The following is an 18,760-nucleotide window of genomic DNA, read 5'->3' as shown; positions in this document are numbered from 1 at the left end:
TATTTGTCTGTTATTTTAACCTTCAAATTATTTTCCGTCTCACTAACATGCCTGTAAAACAACAGGAGTGCATAATAATAGAGCACGTCCTGATTTGGATATTTACGATGTCGGTTTGAGAAGCCGTGCTCGTACTGACTGACTGGAGTGAGCGTTTTTATCTGTCAATGCTGCAGCGCAGGAAGAACAACGCGACCCGTTTCTCACCCAAAGCAAAGTTTTGTCTGTAAAAGCGTCTGTGAGAAAGAGAGAGAGAGAGAGAGAAATGGAAGGAGGGAGGAGGGGAAGCACTGATTAGAAGCAGATTGTCGTGTTTCCTGCTTTTCCATCCCTTCATTTCTCCCCCTGTTGTGTTTTCAGGGCCACTTTAACCTCACAAAAGCTAAAATTTCCAACGTTGTTAAACATCGATTTTCACTCACTCGTGATTTTTATTTCATCTTATTTTATTTCTTCCTCCTACATTCTAACATTAACCTTAAGATGGATGAGCTAGTTTTCAAAATAAAAAACTAAACAAAACATACTCTCACTTGGAAAACAGTTTCAGGCGTTTTTATTCCTTTAGGTTATGAGTTCTTATTGAAACAGCAGGAATATATTTTTCCGTAAACATCTGACGTGCTAAATTATTCAAAACTTATTTATTACTTTTTTATCATGTGTGTTATCATGCACTGTGCTTTGCAAGCTTTCTTTCCCACTGTTAATTACTCTGTGGGGTGTGACGTATGTGACGTGTGTGTGTCGGTGAACTGGATACACACTGATGCTTTTCACACGGATAGATAAATAGATAGATGACATTTTTATTGAGAGATATCACCTGATATCCTATCGATAATGCACATGTGGCTCTCAGTTAAAAAAATTAAAAAATAAATGACAACGGTAATAGGAAGAAAAAATCGCATAAAATTAAACAAAAATTATTTACACTGATGCAGTTTTCATGGAAAAACAGTCCTGATGGCACTTGTGAAAGCCATGAGAGATTTGCATTGTTGTACTTCCAGAGGTAGTGAGTTCTACAGTTTTGCAGCACTGAACGCTAAAGTTTTATTACCGAAAGACCGATAAAAACGCGGCAGGATAACGGCTGCACCGTAGTCCATGATGGGCTGGATCAAGGTGTCAGAAAAGGTTTTCCTGGCTGTATGAAGATCTTCACGGAAAAAAATAAAGTTATTTGAATTAAACTGAAACCAACAAACGTGTTAAAGTGTAACTTCACTCTCAGCTCTGAGCCCAACTCCGCCCACTGCATAATTCTGGGTGGGGACAGGGGTGGGGTTTTATGGATGTGTGAGGCAGGAGTTGCTCAGTGAGTCTCGATTAGCAGCATATTACACTACCGTTCAAAAGTTTGGGGTCACTTTGAAATGTCCTTATTTTTGAAAGAAAAGCACTGTTCTTTTCAATGAAGGTCACTTTAAACTAATCAGAAATCCACTCTATACATTGCTAATGTGGTAAATGACTATTCTAGCTGCAAATGTCTGGTTTTTGGTGCAATATCTCCATAGGTGTATAGAGGCCCATTTCCAGCAACTCTCACTCCAGTGTTCTAATGGTACAATGTGTTTGCTCATTGCCTCAGAAGGCTAATGGATGATTAGAAAACCCTTGTACAATCATGTTAGCACAGCTGAAAACAGTTGAGCTCTTTAGAGAAGCTATAAAACTGACCTTCCTTTGAGCAGATTGAGTTTCTGGAGCATCACATTTGTGGGGTCGATTAAATGCTCAAAATGGCCAGAAAAATGTCTCGACTATATTTTCTATTCATTTTACAACTTATGGTGGGAAATAAAAGTGTGACTTTTCATGGAAAACACAAAATTGTCTGGGTGACCCCAAACTTTTGAACAGTAGTGTATAATTGAAAATGAGCACTGTTTTACAGATTCGCCCTCAAGGGCGTGGCTGGGGGAGGTTCTGCCTTATTTTTATTTGAAGAAAAAGAGAGGAACATCATGATGTAGAGAAGTACCAAACGTTCCACTCAACGTCAGCATCGGCCTTGTGAAAGGTTCGGGATGATTTTGACCAGTAGATGGAGTTTTCAATCCAAAAATTTCTAATTTTGTCAACAATAACACCAGCATCGATGTGTTTCAGCGCAGTACAGTCACATCATTTAGTTTATAGTGTAAAAAAAACCACACACTTAAGTCTCCAGCACCTCTTTAAATGAGCAGCGCTGCTGAAGTCTGGACTCTGATTGGTCAGAAGGTGTCGATTCGCTTTCTACTGTAGAACAGCAGCTCTGACAGCAGGGCACGTTTACATTAACGCACCTGTTACAATACGTCTGAAATGTTGGGAACCAATGAGAAGACGAGAGTAAAAACTGCATGTTGCTGATTTTGTTTTTATTATTTATACGGTTTATAACAGATGCTGTACACGTTGCTGTGGCGTTTTCTCAGCCGCTGGATTGTGATTTAGCGGAGTTTATTCAGCGTGTGTAAAGAGTGACGTGGTAAAGTTTACACACTACTTTGTAACAATCGATGGTAAAGCTGTAAGTTTAAATTTCCCGACATCTTCAGGACAGAGGAGTTTACAATTATTTGCGGTTTCTTGCTAATGTGACAAGCTGTGTTTTGTCTCATTAACTTTGCGAGACAGAGAGAGAGAGAGAAAATAAAAGAGAGAGGCTGGTGAGAGAGTGAATGTTTACAGCTCCTATAACGTGAGTGAGAACAAACTTGCTCTGCGGATGCTCTACAACAATACATGGAACTATAAATGGATAAAAACAAGGACGAAAGTATGCTGGGTTTTTTTAATAAACAAAAAATGTTTAATTGTTGACAAACTGCTGTGGTATAAGAGGAATAAAACACTTCAGGGTGTGTATGTATGTGTGTGTGTGTGTTTTTACCCCCAGCCATCTTGCCCCTTTGTTGGCTGCCTGTTGGATTTGGACCCTCTTGAGAGTGACACTGTAAACGGCCCCTTCCTCCACCTCCTCACCCCAGTCCTGCACAGAACTCTGCACCGAGAGGCACCACACACACACACACACACACACACACACACACACACACACACACACACAGAGAGAGAGAGAGTGTTACACAACAGGCTTCACATAAAAATGTTCTCAATCCATTAGAGTGATGTAAGAACAGAAGGCGTGGTCTGACAGAAGCCCCGCCCATTCTGCTTGTTTTTGTTTAAGGCATCTGGGAGACAATGCTGAGCCTCTTTAGAGAGAAAGAGAGAGAGAGAGAGAGAGAGAGAGATATGGAAGAAACGTGGACTCAGGGTTTCAGTGAGGATGAAGTGAGTGATTTGTGTTTTAGCTCGAAAAAGCTTGGATCAGAAGGTCAACAGGTCCGGCAAAGATCAGTGTACAGGGAGAGGGTGAGAGAGAGAGAGAGAGAGAGAGAGAGAGAGAGTAAAAAAGAGAGAGAAAAAGGGGAGAGAGACAGAGAGATTTTGTGTGGGAGACAGAGAGTGTGGGAGGAGAGAGCGAGACAGAGAAAGGGTGAGAGAGAGACACTAAAAAAGAGACAGATGGGTTCAATGCCTGAACTGATAATCACATCACAGTTTTTCATTAGCTAATCAGACACAAGGTACGCCACCACTCTTGCCGGAATGGTTGGGGGTTCAGTGCCTTGCTCAAGGGCACTTCCTGCTGGTCCAGGGAATCAACCCAGCAACCTTTTGGTCCCAAAGCTGTTTCTTTAACCATTAGGCCATGGCTTCCATGAGAGAGACAGAGAGAGAGAGAGAGACAGACAGACAGGGGGAGAGAAATGGACAAAGTAAAGAGAGAGACAGGCAAAAAAAAAAAAATATATATATATATATATATATATATATATAAAGAGAGTAAAGAGAGAGACCGGCAAATAGAGTCAGACAGAGAGAGAGAAACACAGACAGACAGACAAAGAAAGATGGGGGAGAGAAAGCAACAAAGTAAGGAGAGAAAGACAGACAAATAGAGAGAGAGAGAGAGACAGAGAGATGAGGAGACAGAAAAAGGGGGAGAGAGAGAGAGAGAGAGAGAGATCTGCACCGGGCGTGATGTGTTTAAGTGTATCGTCTTGTACACTGCACATCCTGATGTGTATCAAACACTGAGTACCCACTGTCCTCACCAACTGTGTGTGCGTGTGCGCCCGCGCGTGTGCAACGGAAAGATGGAAATGGAAACATTCAACATCATGACAGGAGCTGGAGTGCAGAAATAAACACACACCCTGTTCAATTGTAAAATCAAATTTTTTTGTTTTAGACAGGAGCTCACAGCTCGTCCAATCAGAATCGAGCGCCGAGTCTGCATTCGCCATCTGTTTCCTGTAGAGCTCAGAGAGATAAAGACTGGGCTGAACGAGTCACACCGGCCGCGCCACTAAACAATGGCAGGAGGTGAGCACACTCACAACCCGGAGCCTGCTGAGCGCACACACACACACACACACACACAGCTCTGCCGATGAACTATTCCCCCCAAAAGCATCTCAGGATCAGGGCTGTATGAATTGTGCATCATAAAAGTTAAAATTATTTTAAAAATAATAAACATTCCATTTTGTGTAAAATTTATTTTATGACTTTTTCTGAACAACGTCACAAACCACTACTCAACCAAACAATATCAAAATAGGCCATGCCCAGTCGTTACCATAGTTTCCATCCTGACATACTCTTACTTCCTGATGAAGCTGATAGATGGGTTTTATAAGGGTATGTTTTTGTTTTTCAAAACAGTAATAAGTCAATAAAATAAACAAAAATAACCAACATTTATTTATTTAAAATATTTCATTTGAAAAAATAATCCAGTCAACTTTAATAAATAACATTTTTGCATATTAAAATCTCCAAACTGTTTCGGACGGGTTGCCAGATTGTAGTCACCGATTTCACCTGAGGTTTACAAAGATATTTTCATTAAGGTCGTTTTTATTTTTGTTTATAAACTGTTCTGAGGTCAGTCTGTATCTGATAGTCTACAGGTATAAAACTACAGAGTGGTGTGATGAAGAGGAGTTACTGTTACCCAGATTTATAGTAGATACTCGAGTCCACTCGTGCCCTAATTTTAAGGACTTGTGACTTGACTTCGGACTTGTAAATTGGAGATGAGGACTCTGATTTTTTCTTTATTTTTTGTAACATGCCATAATAATTTGGCATAAAATATTTATATCTACATTAATTTTTATACTAATTTTGTGCAAGAGAATGCACATTCACCTGTTCAATCGTCATGTTCAGGAACAAACTAACGTTAATGGCGTTAAAATGCCTGGAGAGACGCCACTAGGATTGTCTGCTTTGCTTATACAGACTCCTCGTGCAGTGGGAAAAAAATGCACTGCTATGTGTTCCATATGTAGAACTATCGAGGAGACGACGGGGACGACCTCGAACTTCAATTGTCATTTGGTAAGACTCCACCCAGAGAAGGAAGTGACACGCTATGTTCATTGCTCTGTTGATAGTGGGCGGGGTTTGCTGAGCGATGAACTCGCTAGTATTAATTCTCTCTCATGTTATTTGCCCTGGTGATAGTGGGCGGGGCTTGCTGAGCGATGAACAAGCTTTTTATCTGTAGCCTGTTAACTAAAAGGGGGCAGTCGAGCAGGAACGTTAGTCCAACACAGTAGCAGAGATGCTTTCACATAAAGGCAGCAACAGGCACCGTCACATAGTGCTGTTGGAGTCTTGTTCTCGGACTTGACTCAAATTTTCTTAAATGACTCGGACTTGAACACTGGGGACTCGAGGTTTAGTGACTCAACTACAACACTGCTGTTACCTGCCTGAAGCTGAAGTTGATTATTTTCCCATAACAGCATGAAACACTACTTTATATCCATTTCTAGGAACATAAAATGTCGGTTCTTGTCCTCGCCTACGTTACAGCAGGAGCAAGTAAACAAGTTAATAAGATAAATAAACGCAGCTTGTCGTGTTGCCGAGAAACCACAACAAAGCGTAAACTCCTCTGTCCGTCTGTCTCAGGCTGAAGATGTCAGAAAACTGAAAGTTTCAGCTTTACCTCTGACACTGGAGAATCATTCCAGAACTGTTCTATAAGTACATTTTTCCTGACAGAAAATTATTCTGAGATTTAGAACAAAAAAAAAAGAAAGAAAAGCAGGTAAAGGAAACGACACAGGAAACTATACAACCAAATGACCAATACGTTTCTCAGCACTGGAGTGTCAAAACATGAAACTTCAGATTCAGAATCCGAATCGGATGACTTTACCGTCCATTAAACCCACATAAAATGGAAAACTGTCTTTGGCACTGGCACGGAGGACAAAAACAACAAATACATCATACAAAACAACAGACATTCAGAACAACGCATTACAATAAAATACTGTAAAATAAGCAAAATCAGCTCCAGTTTAGTCTACAAAAAGAAAATATAAAAACTAGATTGAGACTGTGACTAAAGTCACAATAATTTGTGCTAGCTCTTACAAACCGTGACGTCTGGTCACCGTACCCTGTAGATCTGGAACGGTAAGAGATAGAGAATGACGGTTAGTGAGGAAAAGTCGCGCCCTGAACAAAATTTTAAAAACTGACTGAAAAAATCATGAAAATTGACAGAGTTAGAAGCGATTGAAAAAAAATCCTGTTTTTCATGGATCATTCCGGATCAGTGATCCGGATCAGCACCAAAAGTCACTGCAACAGAGCCCAGAGGTGTTCTTCATGTGAAATTTGGTGATGATTGGTTTAAAACTGAGGGAGAAATAGCATCCTAAAAATGTTACGATAATAATAATAATAATAAGAGCCTGTAATAATAATAAGATCCTGCAGGACGTATTATTTTGAATGGTCCCTTATTGAGCACAATGGCCACAGCTGATGGGATAAAAGACGTTGTGTAGCCGTTCTTCTTGGCCATTGGGATTATAAGTCTTTGGCCTAATGGAATGCGTGGTGGAGAGGATGGGTGGGATTCTGGGAGATCTGGATTGCTTTTAAGTTAAGGCCTGGGAATAGAAGTTCTGGAGTTGTTGGACTTGTTTATATCCATTGATCTTGCTATGCTGGATGATGATTGGTACCAATTTGTTCTTTTGTTTCACTGGGAGGTTTCCATACCATGACATTTAACAATTATTCCACGAACTCGAGTCGTACATGAGCTGATAGCTGGCTGTCAGCCATGTACAACGAGATTGAGTGGAATAACTGTTAAATTATTCAAAACTTCCAACAAAATCATTTCTGCTCAGGTGGACTTCTTAAAAACCTCTCAATGGCTGCATGAATTGACTTTAGTCTTGTTTTTTCATAGAAAGTGCCGTCTTGCTGCCGTGCCGAGGAATAGAACAGCTTTAGACATTTATTTAATTCTTCCTTGGACATTTCGGTTCTGTAATTTTCAAACTTCTTTGAGCTTTTGAACCAGTCTAAAAAAAATCAGACAAATTTAAATACTTAAAGATGAAGAACGTAAACAAACCAGTGAAATTTTGTGAAAAATGCAATAATAATAATAATAATAATAATAATAATTCTTGAAAAATTAAAAAAAGATATGTTCTTACTATCAAATACTTTCATTCCATTTTTTTTGTTGTTTTTTTTTGTATTTTGTTTTTTTTTTGTTTTCGAGCAGAGTTTTTATTTTGTACTCGCTTGGTTGAGCAACAAGCTCCGTCATTTTGTTTTTCTCTACTCACAGTATATCAGCTGATATCCTAGTAGTAGAGCAGCCAATCAGAGCGCACCATTGCTCATATCCAGTGAATGTGGATAGAATAAAATGTGATATGTAAGGACACTCTCAGTGTGCTGGCTGGTGTTGAAGCTCCTCAGTTTCCTGAGAAGAGCGAAGTGCTGTCTCCTTTTGTTGTAGATGTAACTGACGTTGTCCTGAAAGATGGTGAGCTGATGCTCTATTAGTGTTCCTCGGTATTTAAAGTGAGTGACCTGTTGCACTTCCTGGCCCTTCATGCTGATTGGTGTGAAGGTGAGCGTGCAGCCTGTGCCACCTCGTCTCCTATCTATTGCCTCCCAGACACAGTCTGAGGAACATTAAGATCCAAAAAGCTGCTGTTGAACCGGGAAGCAAGGATGGTAATATATTGGCAGGAAGTAGGAGGTGCTATTTGAGGGAGAGGTCACTGCTGTTGCATTGTATTCGCTTGTGTATATGGAGAAGAGCAAAGGAGATAAGATGCATCCTAAGTTGAGGAACACCACACCTGTATTCAGGATAAGAGTGTCTAAGAGGATGTTCTTGACATGGTCGGTCTCTCAAGAATTCCTTGACCAGGAGGACCAGACTACCGCTGACGTTCAGGTCACACAGGCGCTTCAGGAGGAGATGGGGCTTGAGTCGGTTGACTTTGACATGGGATCTGATGTGAGGATTTAGAAGTAAAAGTGCTCGTGAATTGTTTGTCGCAGCCTGTTATTAACTCAGCTTTATAACACACTGCGTGCAAAACAGTAATCTGGTGTTTAAACATGCCGAGGGTTTCACTGGAACCTAAAATTAAGTCCTGATGCTGTATGATGACCTGGTGGGAAAAACCAAAGTGCCAAGAAGTTGTATTTTTTCACGTCTCAAAATACAGCATCTTGTATGCGAGTTTATAGTTATACTGTTTTCCCAAAAGTAATAATGCAGGTCAATGTTTAAGCTTGATGGACTTGCATGGTTTTGACACAAATGAGAGAGATTAAAGAAAAGTCAGCAGCTTTTTTTTCTAATAAAGGATGAATAATGATGTCAGATCCTGATTCCTGAAAACCTCCAAACAACACAAACGTTATGCTAACGGTCACTTTGTAATTCGTGTCATTTTACCGCAACTGTTTACAATGTTAAAAAAAAAGCTTGTAACAGAAAGAATTAAAAAAAAAAACCACTCCATGTCATGCTGTCATAGGAAAATAATCAAGCATCGACAGGTCAGTGTGAAGAATCTGAGTTACAGTTCCCAAGTCTAAAGATAACAATTTTCATGTTATTTGATACGACCGAGATTTGATACATCCTGAAGAGTTTTATTCCTCATATACAATTTTTTAATTCATTACAGAACAGCGTTATACTTTTTTAAATCCGTTTGAAGTTGCATTTAGTGCTGTCAGACTAATCAGCCCCTGTTATTTATTACTTACATTACAGCTTTACCTCCAAGTGTCACTGGAGACTCCTTCCATAAATGTCAAAGAAACATGTCCTTTCATAGTAATGAATCAGGGGCGTACAAACTTATATCAGCATCAATTAGACATTTATAAACTTTTAAGAAGCTTTCCAAAACACTGCACTGTCAGAAATAGGGCTACAGCAGGAGTCTGTTTCTGTTCCCCAAGGTACAATCTACATTAATGTACACTAACGTACCCTCTCAGGCTCATTATTCCTCCTTACGGTAATTATGACCAAAAAGGCACATATATGTTCCCAAGCAGTATATAAAAGGTACAAATAAGTACCTTAGTGGGTACTGATCCAGTAACAAGCTGTTGTAACCATAAAGGTACAATAATGTAGCCTACTTTATTTTCTGAGAGTGCAGACAGACAACAACAAATTGTTTTAAACACAAAATAAAAGAAGTCAGTATCGGATGGGATATTGTTTCGTATCGGTATCACAGTTGATACCACGGTATTGTACCAACCTTAAGAGAAGATACATACTATACAAAATAGATATCATGATGTTTAAAATAATAATAATAATAATAATAATAATAATAAATTAATTTAATCATTTTGGAGGTAGGAAAAACAAAATAACGAAGCTGTAACCCAAAAATCACAACTATTTTAATTATTTTTGATTATTTTAAGCGCCTCAGTTTCTTCTATCAGAATCTTGACTTTTCTTTTCTACTAGCCTACTGAGTAGTATGGAAAAATAGTGCGGTTGCTATGGTTACTACAGTATTTTGCGCACTATTTGCGCGTACAGTCGTAAAGTCAAGCTACATTTTGACAAGAAAATAAACTGACTGACTTCGGTTGACGAAAAAATATGTTTTCTCATCGCTTCCTCATCCTCCCGAGTAGAATATAACGGTCTCGCAAACTCTGCGGCCATGTTTAAAACCGAGAATGAATAAACAAACTTAAACATAACATAAACTCAAACATAAACAGCTAACGGTTATTATTATTTAATTTTTTTTTGCGACAGTTGTGTCACTTGGCAACAACATTCATTTTCTGCTCCACGGAGCTCGCGCTCGTTTGTAACTCCGTTATCCTGACTTTTCCTTGTCCCTCTTTTCTTTCTCCTCCAAACCCTCAGCAAAAAGGAGCAAAACTTTCAAACAAGAAATAAAAATCAAATTTAACTTTACCATTTTAGCTTTCCAGGCGAATTTCATGGTGACGTTTTCTCACATCGTATGTTAGCAGCATCAGTGCGTCGCTACGCTGATAAATCCGGTGGAAAAAACGGGAAAATAGGAGTCGAATTCCTCTTTTCTCTCTCTCTCACTCACTCTCTCTCTCTCACTCAGTCCCGTCCCAGCTCTCTTGTCCCTCTGCCCACTTCCTATCCCTATTGTACCAAAACACGGGGGCAATACTTCACCCTGCCACTAGAGGGCTAATCTTCTTCAATAACACTGGGGAACAATTTGAAAAAAAATTTCTGTTGAGTTAGATTTTTATAGAAAAGAATGAATAGAATAGAATGCCTTTATTGTCACTATACACGTGTACAATGAGATTAAAGCATCTCCAATAACAGTGCAAACAGCGTGTAGAGAGAGAGGAAGGGGGAGGAAAAAAAAGGGGGGGTGTACAACCCCGATTCCAAAAAAGTTGGGACAAAGTACAAACTGTAAATAAAAACGGAATGCAATGATGTGGAAGTTTCAAAATTCCATATTTTATTCAGAATAGAACATAGATGACATATCAAATGTTTAAACTGAGAAAATGTATCATTTAAAGAGAAAAATTAGGTGATTTTAAATTTCATGACAACAACACATCTCAAAAAAGTTGGGACAAGGCCATGTTTCCCACTGTGAGACATCCCCTTTTCTCTTTACAACAGTCTGTAAACGTCTGGGGACTGAGGAGACAAGTTGCTCAAGTTTAGGGATAGGAATGTTAACCTATTCTTGTCTAATGTAGGATTCTAGTTGCTCAACTGCCTTAGGTCTTTTTTGTCGTATCTTCCGTTTTATGATGCGGCAAATGTTTCCTATGGGTGAAAGATCTGGACTGCAGGCTGGCCAGTTCAGTACCCGGACCCTTCTTCTACGCAGCCATGATGCTGTAATTGATGCAGTATGTGGTTTGGCATTGTCATGTTGGAAAATGCAAGGTCTTCCCTGAAAGAGACGTCGTCTGGATGGGAGCATATGTTGCTCTAGAACCTGGATATACCTTTCAGCATTGATGGTGTCTTTCCAGATGTGTAAGCTGCCCATGCCACACGCACTAATGCAACCCCATACCATCAGAGATGCAGGCTTCTGAACTGAGCGCTGATAACAACTTGGGTCGTCCTTCTCCTCTTTAGTCCGAATGACACGGCGTCCCTGATTTCCATAAAGAACTTCACATTTTGATTCGTCTGACCACAGAACAGTTTTCCACTTTGCCACAGTCCATTTTAAATGAGCCTTGGCCCAGAGAAGACGTCTGCGATTCTGGATCATGTTTAGATACGGCTTCTTCTTTGAACTATAGAGTTTTAGCTGGCAACGGCGGATGGCACGGTGAATTGTGTTCACAGATAATGTTCTCTGTAAATATTCCTGAGCCCATTTTGTGATTTCCAATACAGAAGCATGCCTGTATGTGATGCAGTGCCATCTAAGGGCCCAAAGATCACGGGCACCCAGTATGGTTTTCCGGCCTTGACCCTTATGCACAGAGATTCTTCCAGATTCTCTGAATCTTTTGATGATATTATGCACTGTAGATGATGATATGTTCAAACTCTTTGCAATTTTACACTGTTGAACTCCTTTCTGATATTGCTCCACTATTTGTCGGTGCAGAATTAGGGGGATTGGTGATCCTCTTCCCATCTTTACTTCTGAGAGCCGCTGCCACTCCAAGATGCTCTTTTTATACCCAGTCATGTTAATGACCTATTGCCAATTGACCTAATGAGTTGCAATTTGGTCCTCCAGCTGTTCCTTTTTTGTACCTTTAACTTTTCCAGCCTCTTATTGCCCCGTCCCAACTTTTTTGAGATGTGTTGCTGTCATGAAATTTCAAATGAGCCAATATTTGGCATGAAATTTCAAAATGTCTCACTTTCGACATTTGATATGTTGTCTATGTTCTATTGTGAATACAATATCAGTTTTTGAGATTTGTAAATTATTGCATTCCATTTTTATGTTCAATTTGTACTTTGTCCCAACTTTTTTGGAATCGGGGTTGTATGTAAGGGGGTAAGGTGCACAGTCTGAGGTGTATGTGTTGTGTTACACATTATGGAGTGAGGTATTGCACATTATAAAAGTATTGCATAGAGAGTCACCTTATAAAGTACTGCACATTTATAAATTAGTAAAATAGTAAAATAAATAGACTATAAAGTCAGAGCATATCCGAGTTCAGGGCGGTTATGGCTTTTGGAAAGAAGCTGTTTTGCTGATTAAAACTAAAATTGGCATGCTGATTCCAAAATTGCAGTCAGTTTTTTTCTAGCACATCAAGTTTTTTCTCCACAGCTTACCCTCCAGATAAGCAAAATTCCACTGTAGTAAGACTATTTGAAGGTTATGGAAGAATGTTATCAGGGTAGATGGGATGTACATATGATGGCTGACTATTGTTGGAGCATCAAACGCGATAGTCCTCAACTCCAGAAAGAGCTATAAATGTAAATTTTTACCTTAACTACTTGCACAGGTGGCACAGTGGTGTAGTAGTTAGCATGGTCGCCTCACAGCAAGAAGGTTCTGGGTTCGAACCCAGCGGCCGGCGAGGGCCTTTCTGTGTGGAGTTTGCATGGTGTCTGTGTGTCTCCGGGTGCTCCGGTTTCCCCCACAGTCCAAAGACATGCAGGTTAGGTTAACATGGGGTGGCCTTGGGCTGAGGTGCCCTTGACTTGAGGTGCCCTTGAGGTGCCCTTGACCAAACCCCTGACTGCTCCCCGGGCGCTCTGGTGTGGCTGCCCACTGCTCTGCATGTGTTCACTGCTTCAGATGGGTTAAATGCAGAGGATGAATTTGACTGTCCTTGAAGTGTGCATGTGACGAATAAAGGTTTCTTCTTCTTGCACACAATTGTAATTACAGTAGCCATATCCTTTGTAAAAACATAAGTGTTAAATAAACATTGCAGTCATGCCTGTTTCTTTCATATTTCATTGTATGTCAATATTTGTAAATTTTTATAAAACAAGCACATATCTGTTAAGTACAGTATTTTTCATATTTTTTAAGAAAACGGGGATCCTGTAGTTCAAAAACTTGACGTGATAGAGAAAAACTGAGATCAGTTTTGGATTCCGCACCCAAAAATTAGTTAAAAACAGCTGTCAGACCTAACTCAACAAAAATTGTGTTCCCCAGTGTAATTATTGTTTTAAATCTTCTTCAATAAACAGAAATGCTAAACTTGCTAATCATCAAAAATACGTGTATCTGTGTGAAAATCTGACAAGTTATGAAATTCTACAAACATAATACAAATAAGTATTTATTACAACACATTTTGTCAGTTTAACAATCCTAAACTAGCCTGTAATCCTGTTTCCAGGTACTTTACTGTACCAGCGAACACCTCATCCATCCAAACAAGCTAAATACAGATTTAATCCTTTACTCCATCCTCAAGCACATTAAATATATGTTATTGACCAGCTGGGAGGTCCGTATCGTGCAATACCGTGACCGAGGTCTTGAAAGTACTGAGCGAGGCCCTCTGGGCCGAGGCCAGTATTCAAGGCCGAGGTCACAGTATTTCACCATACGGACCGACCTTAAGCTGGTAAATAATATATTTTTTTCTTTACCAAATTCTAACAGAAAACGAGAGCGCCCGAAAGGGGAAACCGAGCCGAGCCGCATACGGTATTTTGAATCCTCATTCACGGCTGTAATGCAAATGGCTTCCTCCTCGGTATACAAGTGCACTTGCATGGCAGGAAAAAAAATACATTTTGCCGCCTATGTAGTCCCCTATTTATACAAATAGGAGTTATTCAGGATTCAGCCATGTTTTTGCTTGGCATTAGAAAGTTACAGGTTTTTAGCTTTCTCCTGAAATGTTTTCTTTTATTTTGCCTTCCTCAGGGTAGTAAGTAAAACTCGCTTTCACTGTGAACACTGTCGTTATCGCTATCCATGATGTAAAATTAATGCTATTATGCTGAGAAATGCTGGCAAAAAATTACAAGATTTTTGATAATATTATAAATAAATCTTATTAAAAAAAAGATAAATGTTGACAAAAAATGTTACTATGTTTGTTGTTGTGAACGAGCGAGTCGGCAGAGGTCCGTAACTGGGGTCTGTACCGTAGGATACGGACCTGCTCGCCAGCCAATCAGAGCGCAGGATTTGGACCGCAAAAAAAATAAATATGTTTATGTTCAAGTATTTCTGAAGTGTTGTGTGGTTCTGGTGTTAATTTATTGATTGATGTTTTTGTTATTCTATCCTTTAAGAGGTCAGCAGTTGCTAGTCAATGTCAGGGGACACTGATGATGTTGCTGTTGTTGCTGCTGTTGATGATGATGATGATGATGATGCCAGCGTAATTACAGTAGAGTGATCTCAAACTTAATGGATAATGACCTTTCGCTGTTAGCTCCGAAAAACAAAACTAAACATCTTCGTTTAATTTTCCAGCAACATATTAATAAGAGATCCAGTGTAGAAGTAATGGAGATGTTTCAGTCACACTTTCAGACTGTGATGCTGTTGTACATCACGTTGTACATTTTTGGTTTTAAACTTCTTATCATTGGCCCATTGGTCTGTTTTCACTTTGGTTAATGGTTATCTACATTAACCGTAGTGTTGTTCGACTACCTGCTGATAGCAGTGCCGCAGGATTCTATGGTCAAAGTGTTTAAACTACAATGTGGGGAAAAGCACAAATATCTTCACGTCCATCTTTTGTGAGCAAAAGTCTAACCAATGAATTGTAATGAGTGATGCATACTTTCCAACCCCCTGAGAATGAAAAGTGGTAGATCAGATTGCGTGACACTGTCGTGCGCTTCGGGGGGTCTGGGGGCATCCCTCGCCTCCCCTCTCCCTGAAAAAGCATTTTTTTTCTTCAGAAAAGTTTTCATTGTTCATGATCACCAGATTGTGTTTGGGTTTTACAAATACTGGTGCAATCTGTTGTAATATGTGAGCTCATTGTCGATTGGCTAGAACGGTAACGAGAACCAATGGAATGGTGCGATAGAGCAATACAATTTAGATTCAACATCATTATCATTATCACGCCGTTCCATTGGCTCTCGGCTTCCTTAACATGACTATTTGACGCTGTATACTTGTATCCCCTGTGCCAAAAACAGCTGAAGCGAGATCAGAAGTGTGAATCCAACAGTGTTCACTCATTTATTTTGCAATGCAGTAGTTTTTAGAACTAAAATCAGTAGGCGGTATTCACCTGTCAAAAGACTACGGTAGACTATCATGTGAATCGGTAGAGCTGGCAAGTATGAGTGATGTATATTAACTTCCTCAAACAAGTGAATATGTTTATGTTGAATGACCTGAAGCTAATAATTGGATATACAGAAGTGTTACTGTGTTTACTGTTGATGCTGTGAGCGGCCATTTTGATTTGATGTCACTTGCGCTCTGGGTTGAGGAGACCTTCCTGACGTCCCTGACATTGAGTGGCGTTTTCTTTGTTTTTTTTCATCATCACAGTTTAGAAATTCAGAGTTACTGGTTTTAGTTGAAGGTAGCATTAGCCCTTGCATCATTTCTCGCTAAGGAGAGTGATGCAGCAGTGCTTTAGTCCTTTAGTCCATCCAGTTCTCTCACCTCCTCAGCTGTACATTCTGCTCAAGCAAATCAGCGTCCAAAGCTTCAACTTTCACACTAATATCAATGGACTCATCCAGCTAGCTGTGGGCAGAGCTATCTTAGTGGTTAAGATGTTGGATTACTGTTTGGAAGGTTGTGAGATCAAACTCAAGCTACTGCTGCTTGGCTCTGAACTCCCAACTGCTCATGTGGATAAATGAGATGAATGTAAGTTGTTCTGGATAAGGGTGTAATCGGTGCCATGAAGTATTTTCATGTATAATTAACTGTTTTCAAATTTGCAAGCAAAATAGGTCAATTGGGTCGATTATTTTATTCCTGTATGATGACGTGTGTGATTGGCTAATTGAATTCAACCCCACCCTCATTGACACAGAAATGTGTCACTCGGCAAATTTTGGGCATGTAAGCGGAATATTTTTTTTACAAGCTCAGTTGCACGTGTGTGTGTGTGTGTGTGTGTGTGTGTGTGTGTGTGTGTGTGTGTGTGTGTGTGTGTTGATGAGTGTATTGTAAAATGATGTAAGTGACGCAAGTGAATTGAGAAACACAATGTAAGGAAGACTGACTTTCAAGCTGATTGTTTCAGAAGAGAAACATACCAAGCTAGACGTGATGTCTCTCTCTCTCACACACACACACACACTTGAACGTGTGTACGTGTCTTGCCAATCTCCCTTCTCTAACTTACTTTACCCACGTCATACCAGCCAAGTGTCGCATGCCCTGCAGATCACACACGGACGTCTGTGACGTCTGGGTGCAGTGTGTGTGCACGTGTGTGCGTGTGTGTGTGTGTGTGTGTGTGTGTGTGTGTGTGTGTGTGTGATCAGCAAGGGAAGGTTTAGGGCAGAAAGGTCATGTTAGGGTTGGGGAGGCCCAGGGGAAACCCATGCTCTAGTTCCCAGACCCTCAGAAGAAGAGTGCACACACACACACACACACACACACACACACGGAGAAGAGTGCTGGGAAAGGTCGGTACTCCTCAGAAGACCCCCTCGAGGGACAGCTGCTCTCTCTCGGGGTGAGTGATGTCATCATCACATACAAAAAAAAAAAACAAGGCCAGGAGAAATGTCAAGCAAAATGTCATCATTTATACACAAAATACCAGTATCACAATATTTTACGCATGATATTGTGATTGTGGACATTCAAAAATATAATCACTACCCCTACGTCCCGGCGTCTACTCAGATGAAGGTGGGCTAAGTAGAAAATAAAATCAGTCTTGCTCAGAAGAAAGCTGGAACCAGTACCTAATCTCTAACAATCCAGTGTGTTTAGTTCCGGCACAAAAAATTCAGAGTTAATTTATCGCTAAAACAACTTAAATTATTTACATTATTCGACAAAAGCAGTGGAAGACTACAGTGGGTAGTTTAACCCTAAGTTCACACTAACAACTTGTGTGTGAATATCGCGTCTAGGTTTTATTTTGTGGGCGTGGCCTGTGCTGTGTTGTTCATTTCAGATAAACATCTGTAGTAGGTATGTATGCGTATATGTAGCTATGTAAAGACAAATGAAATAATGCACAAGTCTGTGTGTAAACTGGTTCACGCGTCATCCGTCGTTGTCGTCCGTCCACAATTTCCAAAAATCGCTATTCCTCCTATAGGATTTATCGGATTTCGATCAAACTCACATACAACGTTTCCCAGGTGGGTGTGCACAAAAATTGTCAAGATGGTGGCGCCACCTGTCATATTTACAATTTCATGGGTGTCTAAAATTTTTGGGTGGCTCGTCAAATTAAATGCTACTCTTTGTAAACTGCTGGGATGTTTTCACTGAAACTCACCCAGAAGACTCTAAAGACATATTCCAACAAGAATTGTTCACCAGGTGGCGCCACCTGCCATGGATGCAGCTACACAAGGGTCACACGCAATTTCACAAAAATCGCTACTCCTCCTACAGGAGTGATCGGATTTCAAACTCCATGAGCTCCAGCCTCATGGAGGTGATTTTTTGATTTGCATGTCATGTGCTCGGCTTCATCCTCGGATTTGATTAGCAAAGCAAGTTTAATGCACTAGCTATGTGCACTTGTCACCAGAGGCACAACCCGATGTTTGCTACATTCTTTTTATGATGAATTTTACTTTTCTTGTGGTGGTACGCATACAATAGGGTAAGATGAAATAATGGTTTTAAGTTTTGTCTTCCAAACAGTAGATGGGAATTCATTGTGATTGGGAAACTGAAGAAACGTCAGACTACATGTGCTGTTGGATTGGTTCAAGGAAACATTTTAGCCAAACATCTGGATTTGTTGCTTTACTGGGTCATATCTAATGGGTCACGGGTCCTGATATAGAAAGTCGCTGAAGTACTACTACTATTACTACTACTACTCATAGTAATACTGCAGTAGTAATAATAATAACAACAATTTCTGTTCGTGGCTCATTCCTGGAGGTCATGGAAGCTTCTGGAAAAGTGCTTATGTATGGTGCTATCTGTGTGTGTGTGTGTGTGTGTGTGTGTGTGTGTGTGTGTGTGTGTGTGTTCGTTCCTGCAGCCTGACCTCATCCTGACTGAGGCTCTCTGGTCAGTAATCTCATACATTCCAACATATATGGAGATGATGGTGAACACACACACACACACACACACACACACACACACACACACACACACACACTTTGTGTATAAAAACATTTCACTAACGGCCAACTCACCACCATGCCACATCATGTTTTTCAGTCATTGTAAAGATATTCGGTCAGCACAAAAAGAGCATCTCTCACACACACACACACACACACTCACACACACACACACAC

At 40.1% G+C, this 18,760-nt stretch overlaps 1 protein-coding gene across 2 annotated transcripts in view; it reads right to left on the bottom strand.

The window, feature by feature from the left end:
* rgl1 (ral guanine nucleotide dissociation stimulator-like 1) overlaps window positions 1–18,760 on the bottom strand; it is a 57,410-nt gene that overhangs the window by 17,611 nt on the left and 21,039 nt on the right. The window contains exons 1-2 of one of the 2 annotated variants that reach the window (XM_060932560.1): window positions 10,329–10,488; window positions 2,891–3,001 (exon numbers count right to left, since the gene is read on the bottom strand). In XM_060932560.1, coding sequence (XP_060788543.1) covers window positions 2,891–3,001; window positions 10,329–10,355 — 138 coding nt within the window. In that variant the 5' untranslated portion in view covers window positions 10,356–10,488. Of the gene's footprint in view, window positions 1–2,890; window positions 3,002–10,328; window positions 10,489–18,760 lie in introns of those variants that run through there. The other variant, XM_060932559.1, reaches the window with a different exon arrangement.

This window comes from Neoarius graeffei, chromosome 10 (genome assembly GCF_027579695.1).
Source record: "Neoarius graeffei isolate fNeoGra1 chromosome 10, fNeoGra1.pri, whole genome shotgun sequence".
Taxonomy (NCBI): domain Eukaryota; kingdom Metazoa; phylum Chordata; class Actinopteri; order Siluriformes; family Ariidae; genus Neoarius; species Neoarius graeffei.
The sequence above is the reverse complement of the archived record's forward strand: the minus strand, read 5'-3'. Positions and strand labels throughout refer to the sequence as shown.